This window comes from Globicephala melas, chromosome 19, assembly GCF_963455315.2.
Source record: "Globicephala melas chromosome 19, mGloMel1.2, whole genome shotgun sequence".
Taxonomy (NCBI): Eukaryota; Metazoa; Chordata; class Mammalia; order Artiodactyla; family Delphinidae; genus Globicephala; species Globicephala melas.
In genome coordinates, this window is record NC_083332.1 from 13468978 (window position 1) to 13489398 (window position 20421).

A 20421-nucleotide genomic window follows, 5' to 3' on the forward strand; every position below is an offset into this window, starting at 1 on the left:
TAAGAAGTCAACAAGTCTTTATTAAACGCCTGCAAAGTTACTGGGAAGAGGCCATGATGCTGGATACACCTGTTGAAAGGGAAGGCCAGGGTCAACGTGAGCACAACGGGAGACGAACCTCTAGCCACCAACCACAGCGCCCATGATTGTTTAGGGGCAGATGATCACAGACCCCCTCAGTCACCATCACAAAGGCAGGAGAGTTAAAAGTCTGGAGTCTGGAACAAGGAGGCCTAGGTTCAGGTCGCGGCTCCACCCTGTACCGGGGGCAGGGTGGGGGGGGTGACCTCAAGCAAGTCGCTAAACATCAGTTTCCCACCTGTAAGAACCATCTACCCTATGGGATTAAATGATGGCCTTAGAACAATGCCTGTTACTAAGTAAGTGTAGCTCGCTATCATCATCACCGTCATAGTAACATTTATTACGTACTGTTTGCAAGATACTCTGAGCACTGAACTTACAACTCCTCACTGCAGAACCCTTTGCTCCAGTGAGTTCTCTCAGAGAACCCCACCCAGTGGGCACATCTCATTTAGAGTGAGGGTCCACAGCCCCCAAATGTGGAGATGACTGCCCGCTCAATCTTGTTTCTCGATTAAGCAGCAACTTGGTTTGTACTCAGAGGCTACACCATACCAGTCCGTATCTTTCAAACACCAGAATCACACTCGAGACCCAGGGCCTAAGGAAGCAGCCCTTCCCTGTCCCCCGGTTCTCTCTCACTCCAAGACATCCATGCAGCGCAAAGGTGAGAGAGCGCGTGCTAGTGGAACAACAGGTTTGCTCCAGCTGAGCAGCCAGTGGAGTCTGTGTTAGGTAATGTATACGTGATGGTGACAAGGGTAACCTTCAGTGAGCTGTGGGACTGGTTCCTTGCTAAGTGGTGCACGTGGATCGCCGCACTTCACACTCACACCTCCATGAGGTGCCTATCGTGGTGGTGTTCAGTTACTTACAATAATGGCACCTACCTTACGGGGGTGACCTGAGGACCAATGACTTAAAAAGTGTAAACAACTACACAGTGTCTGTTATAATCATTGGTGCCAACATCCCCCCTTTATACGTGAGAAAACCGAGGCACAGAGAGATAAAAATCTCTTGCCCAAAGTTACACAGCTATGAAATAAAGAACCAAGATCCCACCCAGCTAGCTGGACTGCAGAGCCTGCACTTCTGGTTGGTGTTTTGCTGCGTTTTAGCAGATGCGGGGCTGAGGCCCCGAGAGCCCTGGGATCAGTGAAGGTGCGGGGACACCCTGCAAGGCCCCTCCAGGCCCCGGGAAGTCTTACTGAGTGCTTCAGGGCAGGATATAGTACCCAGAATTCCAGGGGAGGACACCCAGCATTCTCTGCCATCCCTCCCTGGGCAGGCGGCCTGGGACGGAAGAGGTCAGGGGAGTCTGGCAGATGCCAATTTCCTGGCCTTGAACCAGAACCTATTTACCTGGGTCCTTTGGGGCCCCAGCCCTGGTCTGTCAAAGGGCACCTCCTCAGGCCTACAGCTTGAGGCCTCAGGCCACCACTCACTGTCAAAGTCGATCTTCTCCACGATATTCTTGGGCTTAATGCTCTCTTCCTGGCTACAGATGAAGATCTGGCCCGACTCATCGGTGCTCCAGCCGTACTTGCTCATCCACACCTTTAGCTGGCTGTCTGCAGGGGACACAGCAGCACAGGGGCTTTGCGCACTCTGATCCCACAGCACCGGGGGGCCAAGGTGTCCTCCTTCCCTGCCTTCAGCCCACCTGGTCTCCTGCTGCCGGCCTGGTGCTTCTATAGTTCATTCTCCGAACAGCAGCCAGAGGGAGCCTTTTAGCCTTCTCATCCTTCCCATTACAGGGCTTTTGCCTTAGCCTCCTTTCATTTTCTATTTACCTCTCCCATTTCGAAGCTCGGCTCCTAATGACAGCAGTGTACTTATCTGCCCTTCGCCACAATCTACATGAAATGGCTTCAGAATTAGGGCGTCATCATTACCACTGACAACAAGCTTATGGCACCAGGTTTAAGCATTTCTCTGCAACTGTTTTTTGCCTTTAGAAAATATGCCTGTAAGGTTGTCCAGCCAGAGAAGTGTTCTGTTCCTTGAAATAACTCTTTTCTGTATGACTATTATTCATCTGTTTCTCTTTACATTCCATTCTAAGGGTTGTTTCATCCCCTTTTGATTTAATTTCACTTTTAAATATGTAAAACATCTATCCGAGGTAAAGCACTTAGTATAGTGCCTGACTCAAAGTGCCCACTAAAAGTTAGCTTCCACTGAAAACACACAAACATCCCACAGAAAACCCACCTGGCTCAAAAGGCAAAACTACCCAAGACGGTACTTAGAGAAATCTCTCCCCCAACCCACCACTCTCCTCCCTGTTCTCACGTCCGGCCCCCAGGGAGTAACCATTTTCCTTAGTTCTTTTATTTTTCCTTCTTGCGTTTCTTTTTGCAAAATGAGCAAATACACACACATTTTTTTTTTCTTTTTGGAGGGATCTTTTTTTTTTTTTTGCGGTACGCGGGCCTCTCACTGCTGTGGCCTCTCCCGTTGCGGAGCACAGGCTCCGGACGCACAGGCCCAGCGGCCATGGCTCACGGGCCCAGCCGCTCCGCGGCATGTGGGATCTTCCCGGACCGGGGCATGAACCCGTGTCCCCTGCATCGGCAGGCGGACTCTCAACCACTGCTCCACCAGGGAAGCCCTTGGAGGGATCTTTAAAAACATAAATCTGATCAGGTCCCTCTCTGCTCAGATCCTCCAGTGGCTCCATCTCACTCAGGGTAAAGGACAAAGTCCTCAGGCAGGAGGCTCCTCAGTATCTGAAGCCCCTCCCACCACCACCTCGCTGCCCTCAGCTACGCCCCCTCACTCACCCTGCTCCAGCCTAGGGCTTCCTGGCTGCTCTGTGAGCACACGGGATCCTCACATTGGCTCTGCCCTCAGGTTGTAACCGTTCAGATGCTGCACCTCCTCACCTCCATGTGCCTCCTGTCCCCCCGCCCCTCGCCCACCCCAGCCCTCTCTAGGGGCTGTCATGCATGAATTCCCACTGGACATGTACATCTTCATTTGTCATCTGCTTTGCCAACTCCACAAGAACGAATCTGAGTCATTCTGTGTTGTTCACTGCTGTGGCCCCAGGGCCTTGAACACAGAATAGGCGTTGAATTAATTTACGCAGAATAAATGAATGAATGCCACAGGAACCCCGCCAAAGAAGGGAACATTTTATACTAATTCCTTATTCCCTCCCTGGGCCTTCAAGAATGACCTGGTGAGGCAGGGGTGGGCCCATCTGAGAAGCTGGCTGAGGCCCACCGCCCTCCTCGCTCCCAACCTCCTAAACGGGCACTAGGGACCCAGAGGGGGCCTTACCTGTCAGATCCCCGAGCATCTCGGCCAGCAGCCAGCGATCAATGTGCTGATAAGTAATGCCCACAACATGGCAGATAACTGTGGAAATTAGGGACAAAGATGATGAAGGGCCACCCCCAAGACCCTGCTGCCACTCCCTCCCCCGCAGCAGGGAGCCCAAGCTCAGAGAGGAACTTACATTTTCGGACAGAGTCTTCAAAGCCAGTTATACCTTCCAAGAGGTCCATGTTTTCATCCAGGGCTTGCTGTGAGGGGATTTACAATGTTGAAATAACAGTAACATCAATAATGTCAAGAATATTGACACTGACAATAGCAGAAGTGAACACCCCAGCATCCACCCCACATGCCAGCCCTTCTTCTGTGTGCAACCTTATGATGCAACAGTTGCTGGTTTCTTGCCCATTTTATTTTTCTCTCTGGCTGCACCGCACAGCATGTGGGATCTTAGTTCCCTGACCAGGGATCGAACCCGCACCCCCTGTAGTGGAAGTACAGAGTCTTAACCACTCGACCGCCAGGGAAGTCCCTTGCCCATTTTAGAGATGAGGAAATCAAAGCTCAGAGCAGCTAAGTGATTTGCCCAAAGTCACAGAGCTGGGGTTTGAACCTGGCAGGCAGAAACCACAGTCCCAAGAGAGGAGACAGATACAGATTAGCTACCTACACTCACCTACCTCCTCTTGGCTCCCATCTCCGAGAAAAGGGCAACGGTCCTACCACAGCCCACGAGGCCCCCCAGGATCTGCCCGCCACCTCCTCCCACTCACCCCCTCACTCCAGCCACTGGGGCTCCTCGCTGCCCCTTAGAAATTCCAGACACCCGCCCACCTCAAGGTCTCTGCGCTGGCTGCCTTGGGGGCTGGAACTCTCCTCCCCCACGGCTACCACTCCCACCTCCTTCAGGCCTCTGCTCAAATGCCACCTTCCCAGCCAGGGCGCCCCCCAACCTCAGTGTGAGAAACGAGGAAACTGCAAGGACAACGGGAAGGAGCAGCCGGTGCAGCGGGAGGAAAGCCAGGAGAGCAGCTGTCCCGGAGGCCAAGAGACACTGGCCAGGCAGCTGGGCTGGGGCCTGAGAACTTCCTACTGGACCTAGCAATGGGGACGTCACTGTGGGTCTCAACAAGAGTGGTTCCACGGCCTGCGTGTGGGTTGGGGGGGCAGAGGCTTGGTCATAAAAGCCTGAATGCACTGAACGGCGGCGTTGAGTTCATGTGAGCAGGGGGAGGGGGAGGCTGAGCACAGGCAACCTGGCCCAGGGGCGGGCTGACCGACAGTCCCGATTCACCTGAGACTGAGGGTTTCCTGGGATGTGAGACTTTCAGCTTGAAAACCAGGAAAGCCCTGGGCAAACTGGGCCAGCCAGTGCCCCAGGCGGGAGCATGGCTGGAAGGGGAGCAGAGGGAGCGGGCGAGAGGCAGAGCTGGTGGGGAGTGTGGAGGTCCAGGGAGCATTCTCTTTTTTAGGCTAGAACTCACTGCGGGGTGGACGTGTTCCATGGTGACAGAAACGGTGCGGGAAGGCCAAGTTTGCTGCTATCAGAGACTGGGGAGAACGGCTTGGGTGATGCTGCTGAGTGGGCCAGGGGGAAGGGGGTCGGTGCACCGGAGCAGGGGTGCCTGTGACGGGAGGAGGGACAGGTCGCCCACGAAAAGAGAAAAGTGCTCTGTCAGCTGCCGGTAGACGTCTGGCCAGGGGCAGGAAGTTCTGCTTTGGCTGCTTCTATTTTCCCATGAAATGAGAAGCCCGATCGTAAGCTGAGGTGGGGAGAAAGTGGTGGTGATGGGCAGCTGTGAAGAGCTGTCCAGGCGAGGGGGAGGGAAGCAAGGCCCCAGGCCAGGAGGAGCTGAAGAGCGGGTCTGGGTCGCTTGCTGGGTCTTCTCCAGCCTGGAGCATCCCCTCAGACACAGGTGTCGAGGGGAGAAGCGCACGCCTTGCGCTGAAGGAGGAAGCAGAACAGAGGACTGGGGCTGCTGGCCAGGCCCAAGAATGTCGGGTCGGAGACTTGACCTCATGGGGGCGAGCTGGGAAGCGAGGAGGGAGTGGTCGGAGGGTGGAAACGTTTGACATTCATGGGCAGAAGAGGAGGCAATTGAGTACAGGCCGGTGGTTCCCAGCCTCAGCCGGTGATCAGAATCACCAAGGATAAGTGTTTAAAATCCCTAAGCCTAGACCACACCTGGACCAATTACATCAGATTCTGTGAAGGCAGGATTCACGTGTTCGTATTTGTTTTTTTAATTCCTCAGGGGTCCAATGTGGTGAGAACTGGTCTAGGATGTGAGGGGCTCAGGACACAGGTAGGACAAGAAATCCGGAAACTGAGAAGTCAGGGTGGTGGAAGGATGACGGATCTGCCCTTTCAAGTATCTGAGAATAAAGACAGCAGCGGTAAAGAGTGGCAGTGAGCTAAATTCTTCACAAAAATGAGGAGCAGTCATGGGGGGCGGGCAGGGGGGTGCTGATACCAACAAAGTGGGGCAGGAAGTGCTATCACAGGCGCTTCGGGGCTGGGGCCTGGGGGAGGGGAGATGGGTCTGGGAGCGGCAGTGAGAAGCTAGGAGGCCATCTGGCCTCCCACTTAGGAAGCTGCAGGAGTGGGAAGCCAGGCTCAGTTAGAACAAGAAAAGGGGGAAGAGTATTTAGAGGATGGAGGACTTTTACTGGAAGAACGTGGGGGGAGGGGAGGGGGAGAGGAGGGGGAGGGGAGGGGAGGGGGAGGGGAGGGGGAGAGGAGGGGGAGGGGAGGGGGAGGGGAGGGGAGGGGAGGGGAGGGGAGGGGAGGGGAGGGGAGGGGAGGGGAGGGGAGGGGAGGGGGAGGGGAGGGGAGGGGAGGGGGAGGGGAGGGGAGGGGAGGGGAGGGGGAGGGGAGGGGAGGGGAGGGGAGGGGGAGGGGAGGGGAGGGGAGGGGAGGGGAGGGGAGGGGAGGGGAGGGGAGGGGAGGGGAGGGGGAGGGGGGAGAGAGAGCAGGCCGCGTGAGCACGCTCCTGAGCTTTGCGGGCAGAGGAGAGGACCTGGGAGTCCTGGCTCCGGGTGAGGATGACCATTCCATGTGACCACACACGCAAAGCTCTGAGCACAGGGCCCACTGCCACGGAGGCAGCCAACAAATGTGCATGGCCGTGACTATTTTTTTTTTTTTTTGGTACACGGGCCTCTCACTGTTGTGGCCTCTCCTGTTGCCGAGCACAGGCTCTGGACGCGCGGGCTCAGCGGCCATGGCTCATGGGCCCAGCCACTCCACGGTATGTGGGATCCTCCCGGACCAGGGCATGAATCCGTGTCCCCTGCATTGGCAGGCGGACTCTCAACCACTGCGCCACCAGGGAAGCCCTGGCCGTGACTTTTAGCAGTCTTTTCCACGCGGCCCAGTCACCACCCTGACCACGGACCCAAGAGAAGTTACCCAGAAGGCCTGGAAGTGGCATGTCTCCAGCAAGTCTCCGAGGTACAAAATCTGCCGGATGGGCCGTTCTTCTTGCTGGGAGGAAGCGTTAAGGGCAAAAGGTCTTGGAGCCCGAGGAGGCTGCTGCTGACCCTAGACCAGCCCGCCCACCTGTGTGCACCGCAGCACGCTCGTAATGGTAAAAGTGAGAAACACCCTAGTGACCCAGTGATGGGGACAATTCAACTGTGGCCACTCCACACACTGAGATCGAGTCACCTCTTATAGAAGTGACATGGAGAAAGCGATGAGACACACTGTGATAAGAAAAAAGCAAGATGCAGAATGATGTGTGTAACAGCCCACCATTTGGTTGGGGAGGAATATGTGTCTATAAACACCTGTACTTATGTACCAGTAGGGTATCTGTGGAAAGGTAGCCAAGAACTGCAAACAACTGCTGTCTTCGGGGAGGGGAGTAGGTGGCTGTGGGATGGGGAGGGAGGAAGCCTTGGCTTTTTCACTGTACCCTTTGTTGTACTTTGAAAAGTGGACAACGTGCCTTTTTTAAGCCACCGGAACAGACCTCTGGGGAAGGTGGACAGTCTCTCAGAAGGCAGGTGCTCCCATGGACACACCTGGCAGAGCAGGTTCAATGAGGAAGACACTTCTCAGCCCAGCCACCAGTGAGCAGGCCAGTTTATTGATTTTTCACTCAGTATTTCTTCACTGAAGACCAGCACTGTGCCAGACACTGTGCCAGGCCCTGAGGTTACATACAATGAAGTTCAGCTGACAATCTAGCTCTTCACGGCTCCTGCCTTTTGCCTGGTGGTCTTTACTCAGCTAGGAAGCCTCATGGGAATCTTTCTAAAGCATAAATCTACCCATATCGCTCTGCAGCTTTAAAGCCTTCTACGGCTCCCCAGTGCCCTTTCTGAGTTTGACCAATTCTGTGGCGCAGCTGTGCCAAACTTCCTCTACTGCCTCTGAAAACCAGCACTGAGCTCTTCTCCTCCTCCTTGCCCTACATACTATTCCCTTTGCCTGGACCACCCTTCCCTACCACTTCACCTAATTCCTCACCTTTCATATGTTCCCTCCTCCAGTAAGCTTTCCTAGCATCCAGGCAGGTTCAGGTGCCTCTTGCTTTCTAACCCCAAGCCCTGACTGTTTCAGGCTGTCACCGACAGGACAGGTCTCCCCCACTGGACTGTGAGCTCCGTGAGGGCAGGGGGCCAGGCCTTCCTCAGCCTCCACAGTGCTCCAGTCCCAGCCAGCACTGGGCCAAGCTCAGAGCTCAGTGTCTGTGGCTGAACTCAGACCACTTCCCCATGAATTCAGCTACCCTGCCCCGCCCCCTCCCACACACCCAGCCCGGGAAATGGGAAGGATACGTGGGCCTGGTCGATCATGCACTTGCACAGCGTGAAGTCGGTGTGGGGCAGGTTGGTGAGGGCCTTTAGCAGGATCTGGGCGGTGACTGTGGTCTGGAAGAAGGCTGGGTTGAACTGGTACCTGAGAAGGGGAACAAGAGACACAGTAGCAGTGCTGTCTCCAGGTCCCTGGGCCTCACCAGGTGCCAGACAGGCTGCCCACTGCTTCGGCCCAGAGTCTGGGAGCTGGACACACCTGGGCTCCGATGCCAACCACACCACTCTCTGGCTGTGTGACCTTAACCTCCCTGACCCTACTTTCCTGCTCTGTAGATGGGGACAGTTAATCCTCACAACCATGCAGTAAGGCAGACAGTGTTGAGTGACTCACAAACAAATGAGTACATAAGAGGCAGTCTGCAGTACTGGTCAAGGCTCTGGAGCCAAGTGCCTGGGTTTAAACTTCAGTGCTGAGTGACCTTGGACTACTTATTTATTTATTTGTTTGTTTGTTTGGTGGGGACTAGCAGACTACTTATTTTATTTTTATTTATTTTATTTTATTTATTTATTTTTTTTGCGGTATGTGGGCCTCTCACTATTGTGGCCTCTCTCGTTGCGGAGCACAGGCTCGGCGGTCATGGCTCACGGGCCCAGCCGCTCTGCGGCATGTGGGATCCTCCTAGACCAGGGCACGAACCCGTGTCCCCTGCATCGGCAGGCGGACTCTCAACCACTGCGCCACCAGGGAAGCCCGGACTACTTATTTTAAATGCTCTGTGCATCGGTTTCCTCCCTTGCAAGACGGGACAATAACAACCATATCTAGCTCTCAAGGGCAAGTGAGCGCACAATTACCTCACATCTAAGTGAGTTAATACACACAAAGCTCCCAGCACAGCAGCTGCCACATGGGGAGCACTCACTAAGCAGCGGTTATCACCAATAACCACCCAAACAACCTCACAAACACAACTGTTGTTATCTCCATTTTATCGATGGCAAAACCGAGGCTATGCAAGCTATAAAAATTACACAGCTGGTAGTATGTCAGTAAAGCACTGAGGAGGAAGAACCCAAACGCCCACTAACAGGAGAACAGATAATTAAGACACAGACACACACGGAACACTATACAGCAATGACAACAAACAAACTGCAGCCACACAGGAAAAGGATGGAGCTCACGAACCCAGGGCCAAGTGGAAGACGCCAGGCGCAGAAGAGCTCCAGCTGCATAATGACACTCATGTCAAGGTCAAAACAGGCAAACCTGAACTAAGCTAATCAGGATGCGTGTGTATGTGTGCGTGTGTACGTGCACGTGCAGTAAATTCACATAAAGCCAGGCCATGAGAGCATACCACGAGAGTGGTTACCAGGGTCAGGGTGGTTGGCACAAAGCATGTGGGGCAAAGGACCAGGGGTGCTAGCAACACACAGTTTTTCAATTTGGATGGTGATTACACAGGTGTTCATTTATAATCGCTTGTTAAACTATACATTCGTTTTATGTACTAGCCTGTATGTGTGTTTTTATTTAAAAGCCATCCCTCGTCCAGCCCCAACTTCTCTGGCTTCCTAGTCTTGCACATTAAGAGAAACCACATCCTATCCAAAGTATCAATATATAAAGAGCTCATACAACTCAATACCAACAAACAAACAACCCTATTCAAAAATGGGCAGAAGACCTGAATAGACGTTTTTCCAAAGAAGACGTACAGATGGCCAACAGGCACATGAAGAGATGCTCAACATTGCTAATCATCAGGAAAATGCAAATCAAAACCACAATGAGATATCACTTCACATCTGTCAAAATGGCTATCATCAAAAAAAACAAATAACAAAGCATTGGCAAGGATGTGGAGAAGAGAGAACTCTCGTAGGTTGTTAGTGTGATGTAAATTGGTGCAGTCACTATGGAAAACAGTATGGAGCTTCCCCCCAAAATGAAAAATAGAACTACCATATGATCCAGCAATTTAACTCCTGGGTATATGGGTATATATCTGAAGAAAATAAAAACACTAATTCGAAAGATACATGCACCCCAATGTTCAGAGCAGCACCATTTACAATAGCCAAGATCTGGAAGCAACCTAAGTGTCCATCAACAGATGAATGGATAAAGAAAATGTGGTACATATAAACACATACACACAATGGAATATTACTCATCCATTTAAAGAAAAAAAAAAGAATGGAAATTTGCCATTTGCAACAACATGGTTGGACCTAGAGGATATCATGCTTAGTGATGTAAGTCAGACAAGGAAAAGCAAATACCATATGTTTTCACTTCTATGTGGAATCTAAAAAATAAAACAAACGAATGAACACAACAAAACAAACAGACTCATAGGTACAGAGAACAAGCTAGTGGTTAACAGAGGGGAGTGGGGTGGGGGAGTGGCAAAACAGGGGAAGATAGGGGACTAAGAGGTACAAACTACAATGTATAAAATAAATAAGATACAAGGATGTAATGTACAACACAGAGAATATAACCAACATTTTATAATAACTTTAAACGGAGCATAATCTATAAAAATATCCAAACACTATGTTGTACACCTGAAACTAATAGAACGTTGTAAATCAACTATACTTCAACTCTGAAAAAGAGAGAGAAACCACATCCTGCAGGCCACCCCCAACTCCCACCCCACCCAGTGCTGGGAGTGCTGGCTACTGGCATGGGGGTGGGAATGGAGGCAGACACTCACAGCTTCAGGACAGCCAGGTTGGCTTCCAGATCATAGGCATTCTCCTTGGCTTGTGTCTCCACATAGCGCTCCAGGGTGGCCAGATTCTCAGGATTGTACCTAGAGTAGAGGAGAAACAAGATGGGTAAGCAAAGAGGAGACAAGAGCTGAGGCCCGTCACTCTATGGAACCCGGTGGGGGGTGGAGGGCACTGTAGCCTGCTCCTCCCTCTTCCTTTCTTCCCTCCCTCTACATCTGTCACTGGCCATTTGCTCTACTCAAATACTGAATCAGCTCTATAACCTCTACTGAAGCTTATCCACATCCCAGACCTAAGTGTAATCTCTAAACCCCATCAGAACCCTGGAGTCTTTTCTAGGATGCCTCCTCAATCTCTCAGCCAACCAGCCCTTGCAGCCTGTATACCTGGTCCCCTGGACATCTTCGCCACCCACCCCTTCCTTCTGTCCCCAAACCCCACTGTGGTCTAGCCCCATCCTCTCCTGCCTAGCTTCCCTCATCCCAGCCCCGACCAATCTATCTGTGCTTCCCCCATCACCGCTCTGACCACTCCTGGCTATCACTGTCTATTGTCTGGTCTGCCTGGACTCTGAACTAGGAACTGCATGAAAGCATGACCTTTGGCTGTTTTTGGTCACCTGTGGTCCGCAGCATTGCCCAGAACTGACCGAGTAGATTTTAGTAAACATGTGTTCAATGAATGACATGAGGAAAAAAAAGGAGAGCAATAAAGAGGCACTGAGAGACACAGTGAGACTGAGGAACAGAGAGAGGAAACTGAGGGGCTGATAGAGGGAAAGCTGAGGAGCAGAGAGGGCGGGCTTAAAGCAATTAAAGAGGGGGAGACTGAGCGGTTGGCAAGGCTACCTCCTGCCTTTAGGCCTTTACAGGGCTTTCCTTAAACATGTCCTCCAGGATGACCGAAAAATCCCACCCCTTGCTGTCTCCAGAAAACCCTCTCCTCCACCCCTCTTGGCCAGAAGTGCTCCCTCCGACCAGGCTCAGACCTGTCGATCCCCTTAAGCAACTTGCCCACGTTCGCTCTCATCTGCTCGAACATCGCCATGACTGTTGTCGCCTCCCACACCAGCGCTACAGCCGAACTCCCGGCCGGCACCGCGTCCTCGAGAACTGGAAGAGGAAGAGCTGGTGGAAACGGAAACTACGTCTTTGTTTTCTCTCCAGCCCGAGTGGCGGTGAAGGTGTGGGGAAGCTCTGGAGGCTACTGCCACGCTTTCCGGCTGCCGCGTGACTTCTTCCCAGCGGCGCAGTTAGCGCGTGCGCATACGCTCTAACCGAGCAGAACCAACGGCGCGAGAAAAGACCTAGTCTAGCCCAGTGCGCAGGCGCTTCTAGAGGCGAGGAGGCGGGGTAAGGTTTTCCGGGGCCTCGAGTATCCAGTTCCAGTCCTTGGGAAGTGCGCGGGAACTCCCAGTGAAGGAGCCTGTTTACTGGTGGCTTGCACCCACGTCGCACTGCGCGCGGCCGTGAACTCAAAACTGTGTTGGAATGCACGTGTTAGACAGATTCCTTTTGGGCCGTGGCCAAGTCCCGAGGAAGGTGCTCTCTGAGGTCCCCTTTTGGCCCAGGCCTCGGTCCCTGAGGCAGGATCCTGAGCTCCTCGCACTCCATTCTAACGCCGGGGGTTGCGGCCCGCAAAGCCGTTGTTCTCTGCCCGGCTGGGGCAGGGTGAGGGGGTTCCTGGACTCCTCCGGCTCGTTTTGTGGGTGAAAGCGAGTGCCCCGTGTGTGCCGTCATGAGATGTGTGAACAGATTCTGCACACTGCAGGCATGGATACACATGAATGTGTCACTTATGTATATGCTCTGGGTACATCCACATATGTGCACACGGATATCCAGGCATTTGCATGTCGACTGGTCTTCGCACCGCACAGGAGGTTACCACCAAGTGCATGTATGTGCCCCCGGTGAGCAGTGATATACATTGCATGGCCGTCTCTGTGCAGACCTGCCATCTCTGAGTTGTGGCCCAGCACTCAAGCACTCAGCAGAGGTTCAACTGTAGTTTTTAGCCGCTGCCCAGAACGGGGGAGGGAGTGTTAGGGCACCCCTCCAGGTCACAATTAAGATAGTTTGCATCTGGTTTACATGCAGCCCAGGGCCCTGGAAGTGGAGGGGGTGTCCCCTGGGTCCCAAGGCAAGCTGCCCCTCACAGGCTCTTAGGGCCCAGGGGACAGGGGGTGGAGCCGGCTGCACAGCTCTGTGCTGGGGCAGGAAGCGAGAGTGGGGAGGGGGGAGGCCACAGCCGGTGGAGGCAAGGCGGGTGCAGGGTGTGTGGGGAGGGAGGGAGGTGACAGCACTCCGAGCCCTGAGGCCCTGCTGGCCACTGGGCGCAGGCCCAGCTCCGGGCCCCAGGAATGGACCTCGTGGACCCTGACATCTTTAATAGGGATCCCCGGGACCACTATGACCTGCTACAGCGGCTGGGTGGTGGCACCTATGGGGAAGTCTTCAAGGTGAGGAACCCCCTCATTCTCCATCACCCTCAAACCGGTGACCTTTGGGGTGAGGCCTAAGAAGGGAAGGGGATGTGAGAGGGTCCCAGTCCTTGGCTTTGGTTCAGGGTTGCTGAGGAGGAGCTCAGGCGAATGGAGCCCGCCTGACTGCCAACTTCCCCTTTACAAGGCTCGAGACAAGGTGACGGGGGACCTTGTGGCGTTGAAGATGGTGAAGATGGAGCCTGGTGAGGAGAGGACCTCAGGAGCTTCTTCCCCACACGCCCACCTCCTGGGACACTGGGATCTCCCCCATACTCCCTCCCTGTAGCAGCCTTTTCTCTCTGTCCCTCCTTGCAGACGATGATGTTTCCACACTTCAGAAGGAAATCCTCATCTTGAAAACTTGTCGGCACGCCAACATCGTTGCCTACCATGGGAGTTATCTCTGGTGATGAGCCTCAGACCTGCCCTGACACCCAGCCCAGCCCCTACACGCGAGCTCCCATTCCTGACCAGGGTACCCCCTAACCTGACCTCAAATCCTGGACCCCCATTTTTAACTGGGGCACTCCTAACTTGATCCCCAGCCCAAAGTCCCACTTTTTTGACCAGAGCACCCCCAAATCTAATCTCCAATAAATAACTCCCATTTCTGACTAGGGGTCCACCAAACTGACCCCTTCAGAGTAACCAAACCTGAAACCAAGTCCCCTAAAACTAATCTTTAATCATTTTGCCCTTCGGGTCCCCTAGTTTCACTTTCATTTCCTTTAATACGAACCCCTAAATTCCCTGACCCCCAAATTAAGATCCCAGATGCCCCAATAAAGTCCTCTGTCCCCCAGACCTGGTATCCTAGCTCCTCTGTCCCCTCCAAACTTCCACAACCTGTGAGGTCTCTACCCTGTCTCCTAGATTAGCATGGGACGACAGAGGATGCCACGGGTCAGGAGCCCAAAGAGCTGGGTTCCACTCCAGTTGATCCTAAACATATATTTCCTCTCTGAGCCTCAACTTCCCCATCTATAAAATGGGATGCTCTCACTGTAGTGGGCAATAGAGAGATGACAGCTCTTACATTAAAGTTCTTGTTGAACTAGAATAAGATGGACAGTGAGCCAGGAGGTATCCTATAATCATTACTGCTGTTATTAGTATTGCTTTTGAACTGTTACAGGCTGCAGAAGCTCTGGATCTGCATGGAATTCTGTGGGGCTGGTTCTCTCCAGGACATCTACCAAGGTGAGAGGAAGGGCACGGGGATCCAGGTAGCCCCATTCCCCCCAATTCGCCTGTCCTGTCTCTCTGCCTTTGTGTCTCCTGGGACTGTCTTTACGGTCCATATTTCACACAGTAAGCTGGCCCCTCCTCTGGGCCTGGCCTGGCCTGTATGATGCTGGGGATACTGTGGTGACCGAGCGGGCACTGACCCCTGTCCTCCAGGACCTGAGAGTCCAGCCCCAGTCTTTCTGCATGCAATGATCCCCTCTACTTCCCCTGCCCCATCTTCCCCGTGTCTGCATTTTCTCACCAAGGTGTATTCATGCGTTTGAGTATTTCTGCATTTCTGGCTCATCCTCAGTGCCCACATGTTCGTTTAATAGTGACTGTATTTCTGATTCTCTTAGCCTGCTTTTCACTCTCTCGGAGCATTGGAGGGTGTGGGTGGGGTGGGCCTCTGATCACTTCGAGTTTTCTCTTGCGCACCTCTATCTTCGACCATCTCCCGGTCTCCCTCTGGCCTCAGACCTCAAATGCCAGGAAGGAAGGACTTCATTAAGAAGTCCTCAGAGGGGGAAACTGAGGCCCACAGAGAGGAAGTGACTCACCCTGCCAGCCCGTCAGACCTGGTCTCTAACCCCTCTGCCTACTGTCTCTCTCTAGTGTATCCTCTTCACTCCTTTGTGTCTCTCTTTCTCACCATGTCTGTTTTCCCACTTTTTGTTCTCCGACCATGTCTTTCTTTCTCTGCCTCAATTTGGGTCTGTTCCTGATTCTCTTTCTCTCTCTGGCTCTCTCCCTGTCTCTCTCTGCCTTTCCTCATTTTACAAAGTGACATCACCCCCTGCTCAGAGCCCTTCCATACCTTCCAGTTCCCTCCAAAGCCAAGCCCAAATTTCTCATCACAGCCGGCAAGTCTGACCCCCACTGGCACACCCCAAGCAGACACACCTCCTCTCCGCTCCATCCACTTTACTGCTTTCCAGACCCACCAGGCACTCTCCTGCCTCTGGGCCTTTGCACTTGCTGCTCCCATCTTCACCCCCATCACCTTCTCAGGGTTGATCACCCTGTGTAAAATGTCATACCCCTTCCCACACATATTTCCTGTTGTCTTTTCTTGCTTTATTTTTCTTCTATTTATTAGCATCTCACGTACTGTATATCTTACCTGTTTATCTTGTCTACTGTCCCTCTCCCCCACCGGAATGTTCTGTCCATGAGGGCAGGGATCTCTGCCTCTTTTGTCCACAGCTGTATCCCCGGTGCCTGCCACGGTGGCTGGCACACAGTAGGCACGCGGTAAATATCTGTTGAACGAATCCCTCTCCCTCCGGCCTCTGGTTCCCTGCATCGCTGCCCCTCTCTCTGTTGCTGACCACCCCTTTGCCTCCTCCCCCTACTTGTCCCATCCTGTTTCCCCCTCTCTATGTGGCACCCTCTCAGCTGGTGTGGGAGGCGGCCAGGGGCCTGGCCCGCACCCAACACCGCACCGGGGTGACCTTTGCAGTGACAGGCCCCCTGTCAGAGCTCCAGATCAGCTATGTCTGCCGGGAAGTGCTCCAGGTGAGGAGATGCTCTGTGGGCTTGGGTAGGGGCAGGGCCCTGCTCCAGCCCCCGGACACTTACAGCCCCCGTGTCCACCCTCCTCCCCAGGGACTGGCCTATCTCCACTCACAGAAGAAGATACACCGGGACATCAAGGTGGTCTAGGGGCAGAAAGGTGGCCTTGGTGGGTGGGGAGCCCAGGATATGGGAGTGGTGCTTGGAGGGCTCGGGGCGGTGTGGGACAGGGAGTGGCGGCAGCATTGGACTTGGGGGTTATCTCTGAGAGCCTCTAATCGCCCCCTCTTCCCCAGGGAGCCAACATCCTCATCAATGATGCTGGGGAGGTCAGACTGGGTGAGTGTGGCTGGTGGGGCTCTGGAGGGGGACTGGCTGGGGGCCCAAGGGGACAGGAGAGGTCACTATATCTCTCCCTCTGCCTCTAGCTGACTTTGGTATCTCGGCCCAGATCGGGGCAACGCTGGCTCGACGCCTCTCTTTCATTGGGACACCCTACTGGTGAGGGGTGCCTGGCTGGCAGCTGGGGGTGGTGCAGGGGGCAGCAGCTTTTCCCAGCCTGGATCTCTGGGAATCTCCATCCTGGCTTTTTACCCTGCCTCTACCTTGTTCTGTTGAATGTTCTGTCTTCTCTTGGGCTCCCTTTTGAGTTTTCCATTTACCTAGGGCTCTCTGTGCCCCCTCCACCTGTTCCTCTCAGTGTTTGTGTTGATTTTTATCCTGATCTCTCTGTCTTTCCATATCTGTCCACGTTTGCCTCCCTCTCTCTCTCTCTGTCTCTGTCTCTCTGCCTTTACCTCGCTCCGTCTTTATGTCTGTCTCTCTCCATCTTTATGTTTCTCTCTGCATCTATCTCTCTGTATGCCCCGTTCTCCTTGTCTCTCTCCTACCCCCCACAAAAGTCTCCCCTCGTCCTCCTGTGTCAGCCCTGGCTCTCTGAGGGTCTCTGCCCCCAGGATGGCTCCAGAAGTGGCGGCCGTGGCCCTGAAGGGGGGATACAATGAGCTGTGTGACATCTGGTCCCTGGGCGTCACAGCCATCGAATTAGCCGAGCTACAACCACCGCTCTTTGACGTGCACCCTCTCAGGTAGGCAGATGTGGGCATGTCCCCCTAGTCCCAGTTACCCCACTCAACTCTGACCCTGGACACCAGCCCCCAACCTGCTTCCCCACCATGAGACCCCCTACAGGAGACACCCCCTTGCTCTGAGCTCCATCCGAGACCCTCAGGCTTCCCTGAGCCCAGAAAGCCTTTTCTCCAGCCCTCCACACCAGGAGCCCCCAACACGGGGAGCGCCATCTTGAGGCTCCCTGCGAGACTGCAGGAGCTCTGTAATGCGATTAGCAGTATCCCCTAGAAGTGGCATCCCATGCCTTGTAAATCCTAACCCTCGTTCTCATTCTGTCCCCCACTTGGCTCTCTGCTGATCTTAGTGCTATCGGGGTTCCCTTGAGCCATGAGGTCTGACCTCCGCTGGAAAGTCTGATCCCCATATTCTGTCCTACTCTGTTTACAGAGTTCTCTTCCTCATGACCAAGAGTGGCTACCAGCCCCCAAGGCTAAAGGAAAAAGGCAAATGGTAGGAGAGGTTGATGGGAAGGAGGGAGAGGGAGGGTGGAGCCAGGGGCGATGGTCTGATGGGAGGGTCTCTGGTGCCCTCACCGCAGAACTTGCTTTCTTCCTCCCAAGGTCGGCTGCCTTCCACAACTTTGTCAAAGTCACCCTCACTAAGAGCCCCAAGAAACGACCCAGCGCCACCAAGATGCTCACTGTAAACCTCCCATCCCAGAGAAGCCTTCCCAGACTCACCCCCGGAATCCCCCAGGGCCTCCCACAGCTCCCTAGAACGTTGATAATTTCATCCCACAGAACCCCCATGGCCCTTTCAAAGTCCCTAGTCCCTCCGAATTCCCCAGGGATCCCCAAGACTCTGCAAATTGTATCCCAGACCTTTTTCCAAGATACGCTGAGTTCTTAAAACTCACAAATTCCCAGGGGCTTCAGGACCCATTCCTGGCTGTGCTTTGGAATTCCAGGGGAACTCCAGTCCCCTCTAAGACACCTTTGGAATTCTCCAACTACCCTATTTTTTCTTTTTTGGCCGCGATGCGCGCACGCGGGATCTTATTTCCTTGAGTAGCGATGGAGCCCGTGCCCCCTGTAGTGGAAGCGGGGACTCTTAACCACTGGACCGCCAGGGAAGTGCCCTACCCTAAGTTTATCTAATCCCGTCAGACTCCTCAGAATCCCCCAGGTCCCCAGAATTCCCTGCGTCTTCCTCTGTTGGCAACTTCCCCACTAGATTCCCTTAGATGGGTTCTCCAGCCCCTCGTCCCAACCCTCTCTCTCCAGCCCAGCCCTCTGTCTGCTGACACCCTCCTCCCCTCCCCAGCATCAACTGGTGTCCCAGCCTGGGCTAAACAGAGGCCTGATCGTAGATCTTCTTGACAAACTGAGGAACCCAGGGAAGGGGGCCCCTGTTGGCGAGATTGAAGATGAGGAGCCTGAGGTGAGGGACCCGCCCCCCCACTTCGCTCACGCTGTTCCCCTGCCTGGAGCACCCCCTTGCTGCCTGTCTTAGAAGGAAAAAAGCCAGTGAGGATGGGGAGCTTGGCGCAGGGCTGGAGGCACAGAGGTTATGGGAGGACCAAGGGCTCCAAGCTGGGCCCACAGGGTGGTGAGGGCTGCTAGAGGGCATGGTCCTGATGCAGTCGCTGCTCTGCCCAGCTCCCCCCCGCCATCCCTCGGCGGATCAGATCCACCCATCGCTCCAGCTCTCTGGGGATCCCAGACGCGGATTGCTGTCGTGAGTAGAGAACCCCTACGTCCGGGGACACCTGATCCTATAAGCCAAGAGATGCCCCCTCATCAGACGGCCAGAGGCCCCAGAGAACCCCATCACCATCTGACCCCACAGGAGACCCCAGAGAAAACCTCATCACCACCTGATCTACAAAGTGCCTCTAGAGACCCCTACCTCTCTGTCCTGCAGACAGACCCCCTGAGACTTCCCACAACCACCAGGACTCCCAGAGACCTCAGAAATCTTTGTCTGATCCTTGGTACCCAGCTGGAACCTCAAAACAAACACTCTGTAACCATTCTGAGCCCCCAGCTCCCTGATCTCAAACCCTGACCCCCAAATGAGACCCCTGTAAACCAAGATCCCTCCCCTGGAGCGACAGCTCCAGTCCTAAGACCCTGATCCCAGACCCCACCCCCAATTCTACTCTTTTTGTTCCCAAATCCACGTCCCCAGCTCACTGTGTGTTACCCCCAGGGCGGCACATGGAGTTCAGGAAGCTCAGAGGCATGGAGTCCAGACCCACAGCCGACACGGTGAGATGCCTCCCCTGCCGCCCAGCCGCCCTCCCCTCCCCTCCCACTGGGCCACTGCTGACCCTTTACTATCCCGCAGGCTCACTTACAGCCCCCTGGAGACTTCAAGAGCAGCAGTCCTAGGTCAGGGACCCTCAGGGTGGGAGGCAGGCTGGGCTACATGCGGGGACCACCCGAGGCTTATACCTGTCCCTCCTCAGGAGGCACCTGTCAGAGTCTGATGATGACTACGACGACGTGGACATGTAAGACAGCTCCACAGGCCCCCACCCAGCCCCCACCTTCCTACGACCCCGCCTTCCTTCCACCCTGACCCCAGCCTCAGCCCCTGCTTTCCTTCTACCACTCAGTGCTGACCCCTGACCCCTGACTGGACCCTCAATGCCCCCACCTTCCTTCACGCCGGACCCCTGACCCTCAACCCCACCCCAACGCAACCCTGGGCCCCCTGCTACATCTCAGTCCCCGGCTCCGGCCAGAGGTTGCTCCCATCCCCAGATCTCAACGGCAGTCCTAACCCTCAACCCCCAGCCCTCATCTTTCTTCATCTCACCCAGCCTCAGGCTGAACCTTTCCCCCATGTCAGGCCCTCAGCCCCAGCAGTCGGCCCAGGCCCCCATCTCCCCCAGCCCCAGGCCTGTGTCAGCCTCAGGGCCCACCCATCCATCCCACACGTCTCGTCTGTCATGGGCTCACGGGCAGCGCGCCTGGCACCAAGTGAGAACCTGACCCCAGGAGCTCATAGGATCTGTGTTCCAAGGCGGGCGTGAAGGTGCAGAGACTTGCTGCACTGTCAGCACTCGATATCCAGGAGTTGCTGTTACCGTTAACATCATGGTTATCAGTCCTTTAGCCCCCGGCCCCAGCCCAGACCGCGTTGCCCTCTGAGCCTCCTGAGCTCAGACCTCTGGCCCCAACCCTCCCCAGTGCTTGTTCCCCACACCCGCGCCTGCTTACCCCATC

The 20421-nt window shown here is 54.5% G+C and overlaps 2 protein-coding genes across 6 annotated transcripts in view; one reads left to right on the forward strand and one right to left on the reverse strand.

Moving 5' to 3' along the window:
- On the reverse strand, positions 1–12124 carry EIF3K (eukaryotic translation initiation factor 3 subunit K). 3 transcript variants are annotated; one of them, XM_030874350.3, is made up of 8 exons: positions 11904–12124; positions 10872–10970; positions 8161–8281; positions 6785–6859; positions 3554–3620; positions 3376–3453; positions 1450–1658; positions 1–69 (listed from the first exon to the last, which is right to left on the reverse strand). In XM_030874350.3, the coding sequence occupies exons 3-8, from the start codon at positions 8176–8178 to the stop codon at positions 22–24; spliced, it is 495 nt and encodes a 164-aa protein (XP_030730210.1). In that variant the 5' UTR covers positions 8179–8281; positions 10872–10970; positions 11904–12124; the 3' UTR covers positions 1–21. The 3 variants fall into 3 exon arrangements, with proteins under 3 accessions (XP_030730210.1, XP_030730206.1, XP_030730207.1); XM_030874346.3 differs by having other exon boundaries at positions 11879–12085; XM_030874347.3 differs by having other exon boundaries at positions 1533–1658; positions 11879–12079.
- The window catches only part of MAP4K1 (mitogen-activated protein kinase kinase kinase kinase 1), a 16158-nt gene continuing 7815 nt past the window's right edge, over positions 12079–20421 (forward strand). For 2 of the 3 annotated variants that reach the window (XM_030874343.2, XM_030874344.2), the window contains exons 1-16: positions 13198–13351; positions 13521–13578; positions 13691–13781; positions 14511–14575; positions 16065–16120; positions 16211–16258; positions 16414–16456; positions 16546–16618; positions 17074–17205; positions 17636–17698; positions 17809–17890; positions 18512–18628; positions 18847–18925; positions 19400–19458; positions 19538–19581; positions 19659–19703. In XM_030874343.2, the coding sequence (XP_030730203.1) occupies positions 13253–13351; positions 13521–13578; positions 13691–13781; positions 14511–14575; positions 16065–16120; positions 16211–16258; positions 16414–16456; positions 16546–16618; positions 17074–17205; positions 17636–17698; positions 17809–17890; positions 18512–18628; positions 18847–18925; positions 19400–19458; positions 19538–19581; positions 19659–19703 (1154 nt within the window). In that variant the 5' untranslated portion in view covers positions 13198–13252. Of the gene's footprint in view, positions 12243–13197; positions 13352–13520; positions 13579–13690; positions 13782–14510; positions 14576–16064; positions 16121–16210; positions 16259–16413; positions 16457–16545; positions 16619–17073; positions 17206–17635; positions 17699–17808; positions 17891–18511; positions 18629–18846; positions 18926–19399; positions 19459–19537; positions 19582–19658; positions 19704–20421 lie in introns of those variants that run through there. The other variant, XM_060288640.1, reaches the window with a different exon arrangement.

Excerpts from the sequence above, each read along its gene's own strand:
- EIF3K (XM_030874346.3), bottom strand. The coding sequence starts at position 11,937 with ATGGCGATGTTCGAGCAGATGAGAGCGAACGTGGGCAAGTTGCTTAAG. Across the intron at positions 6,860-8,160 it reads GCATGATCGACCAGGCCCAC|CAAGAAGAACGGCCCATCCG; the intron begins GTATCCTTCCCA and ends GCTTCCTCCCAG. Across the intron at positions 3,621-6,784 it reads GCCACTTCCAGGCCTTCTGG|CAAGCCCTGGATGAAAACAT; the intron begins GTAACTTCTCTT and ends ATCCCCTCACAG.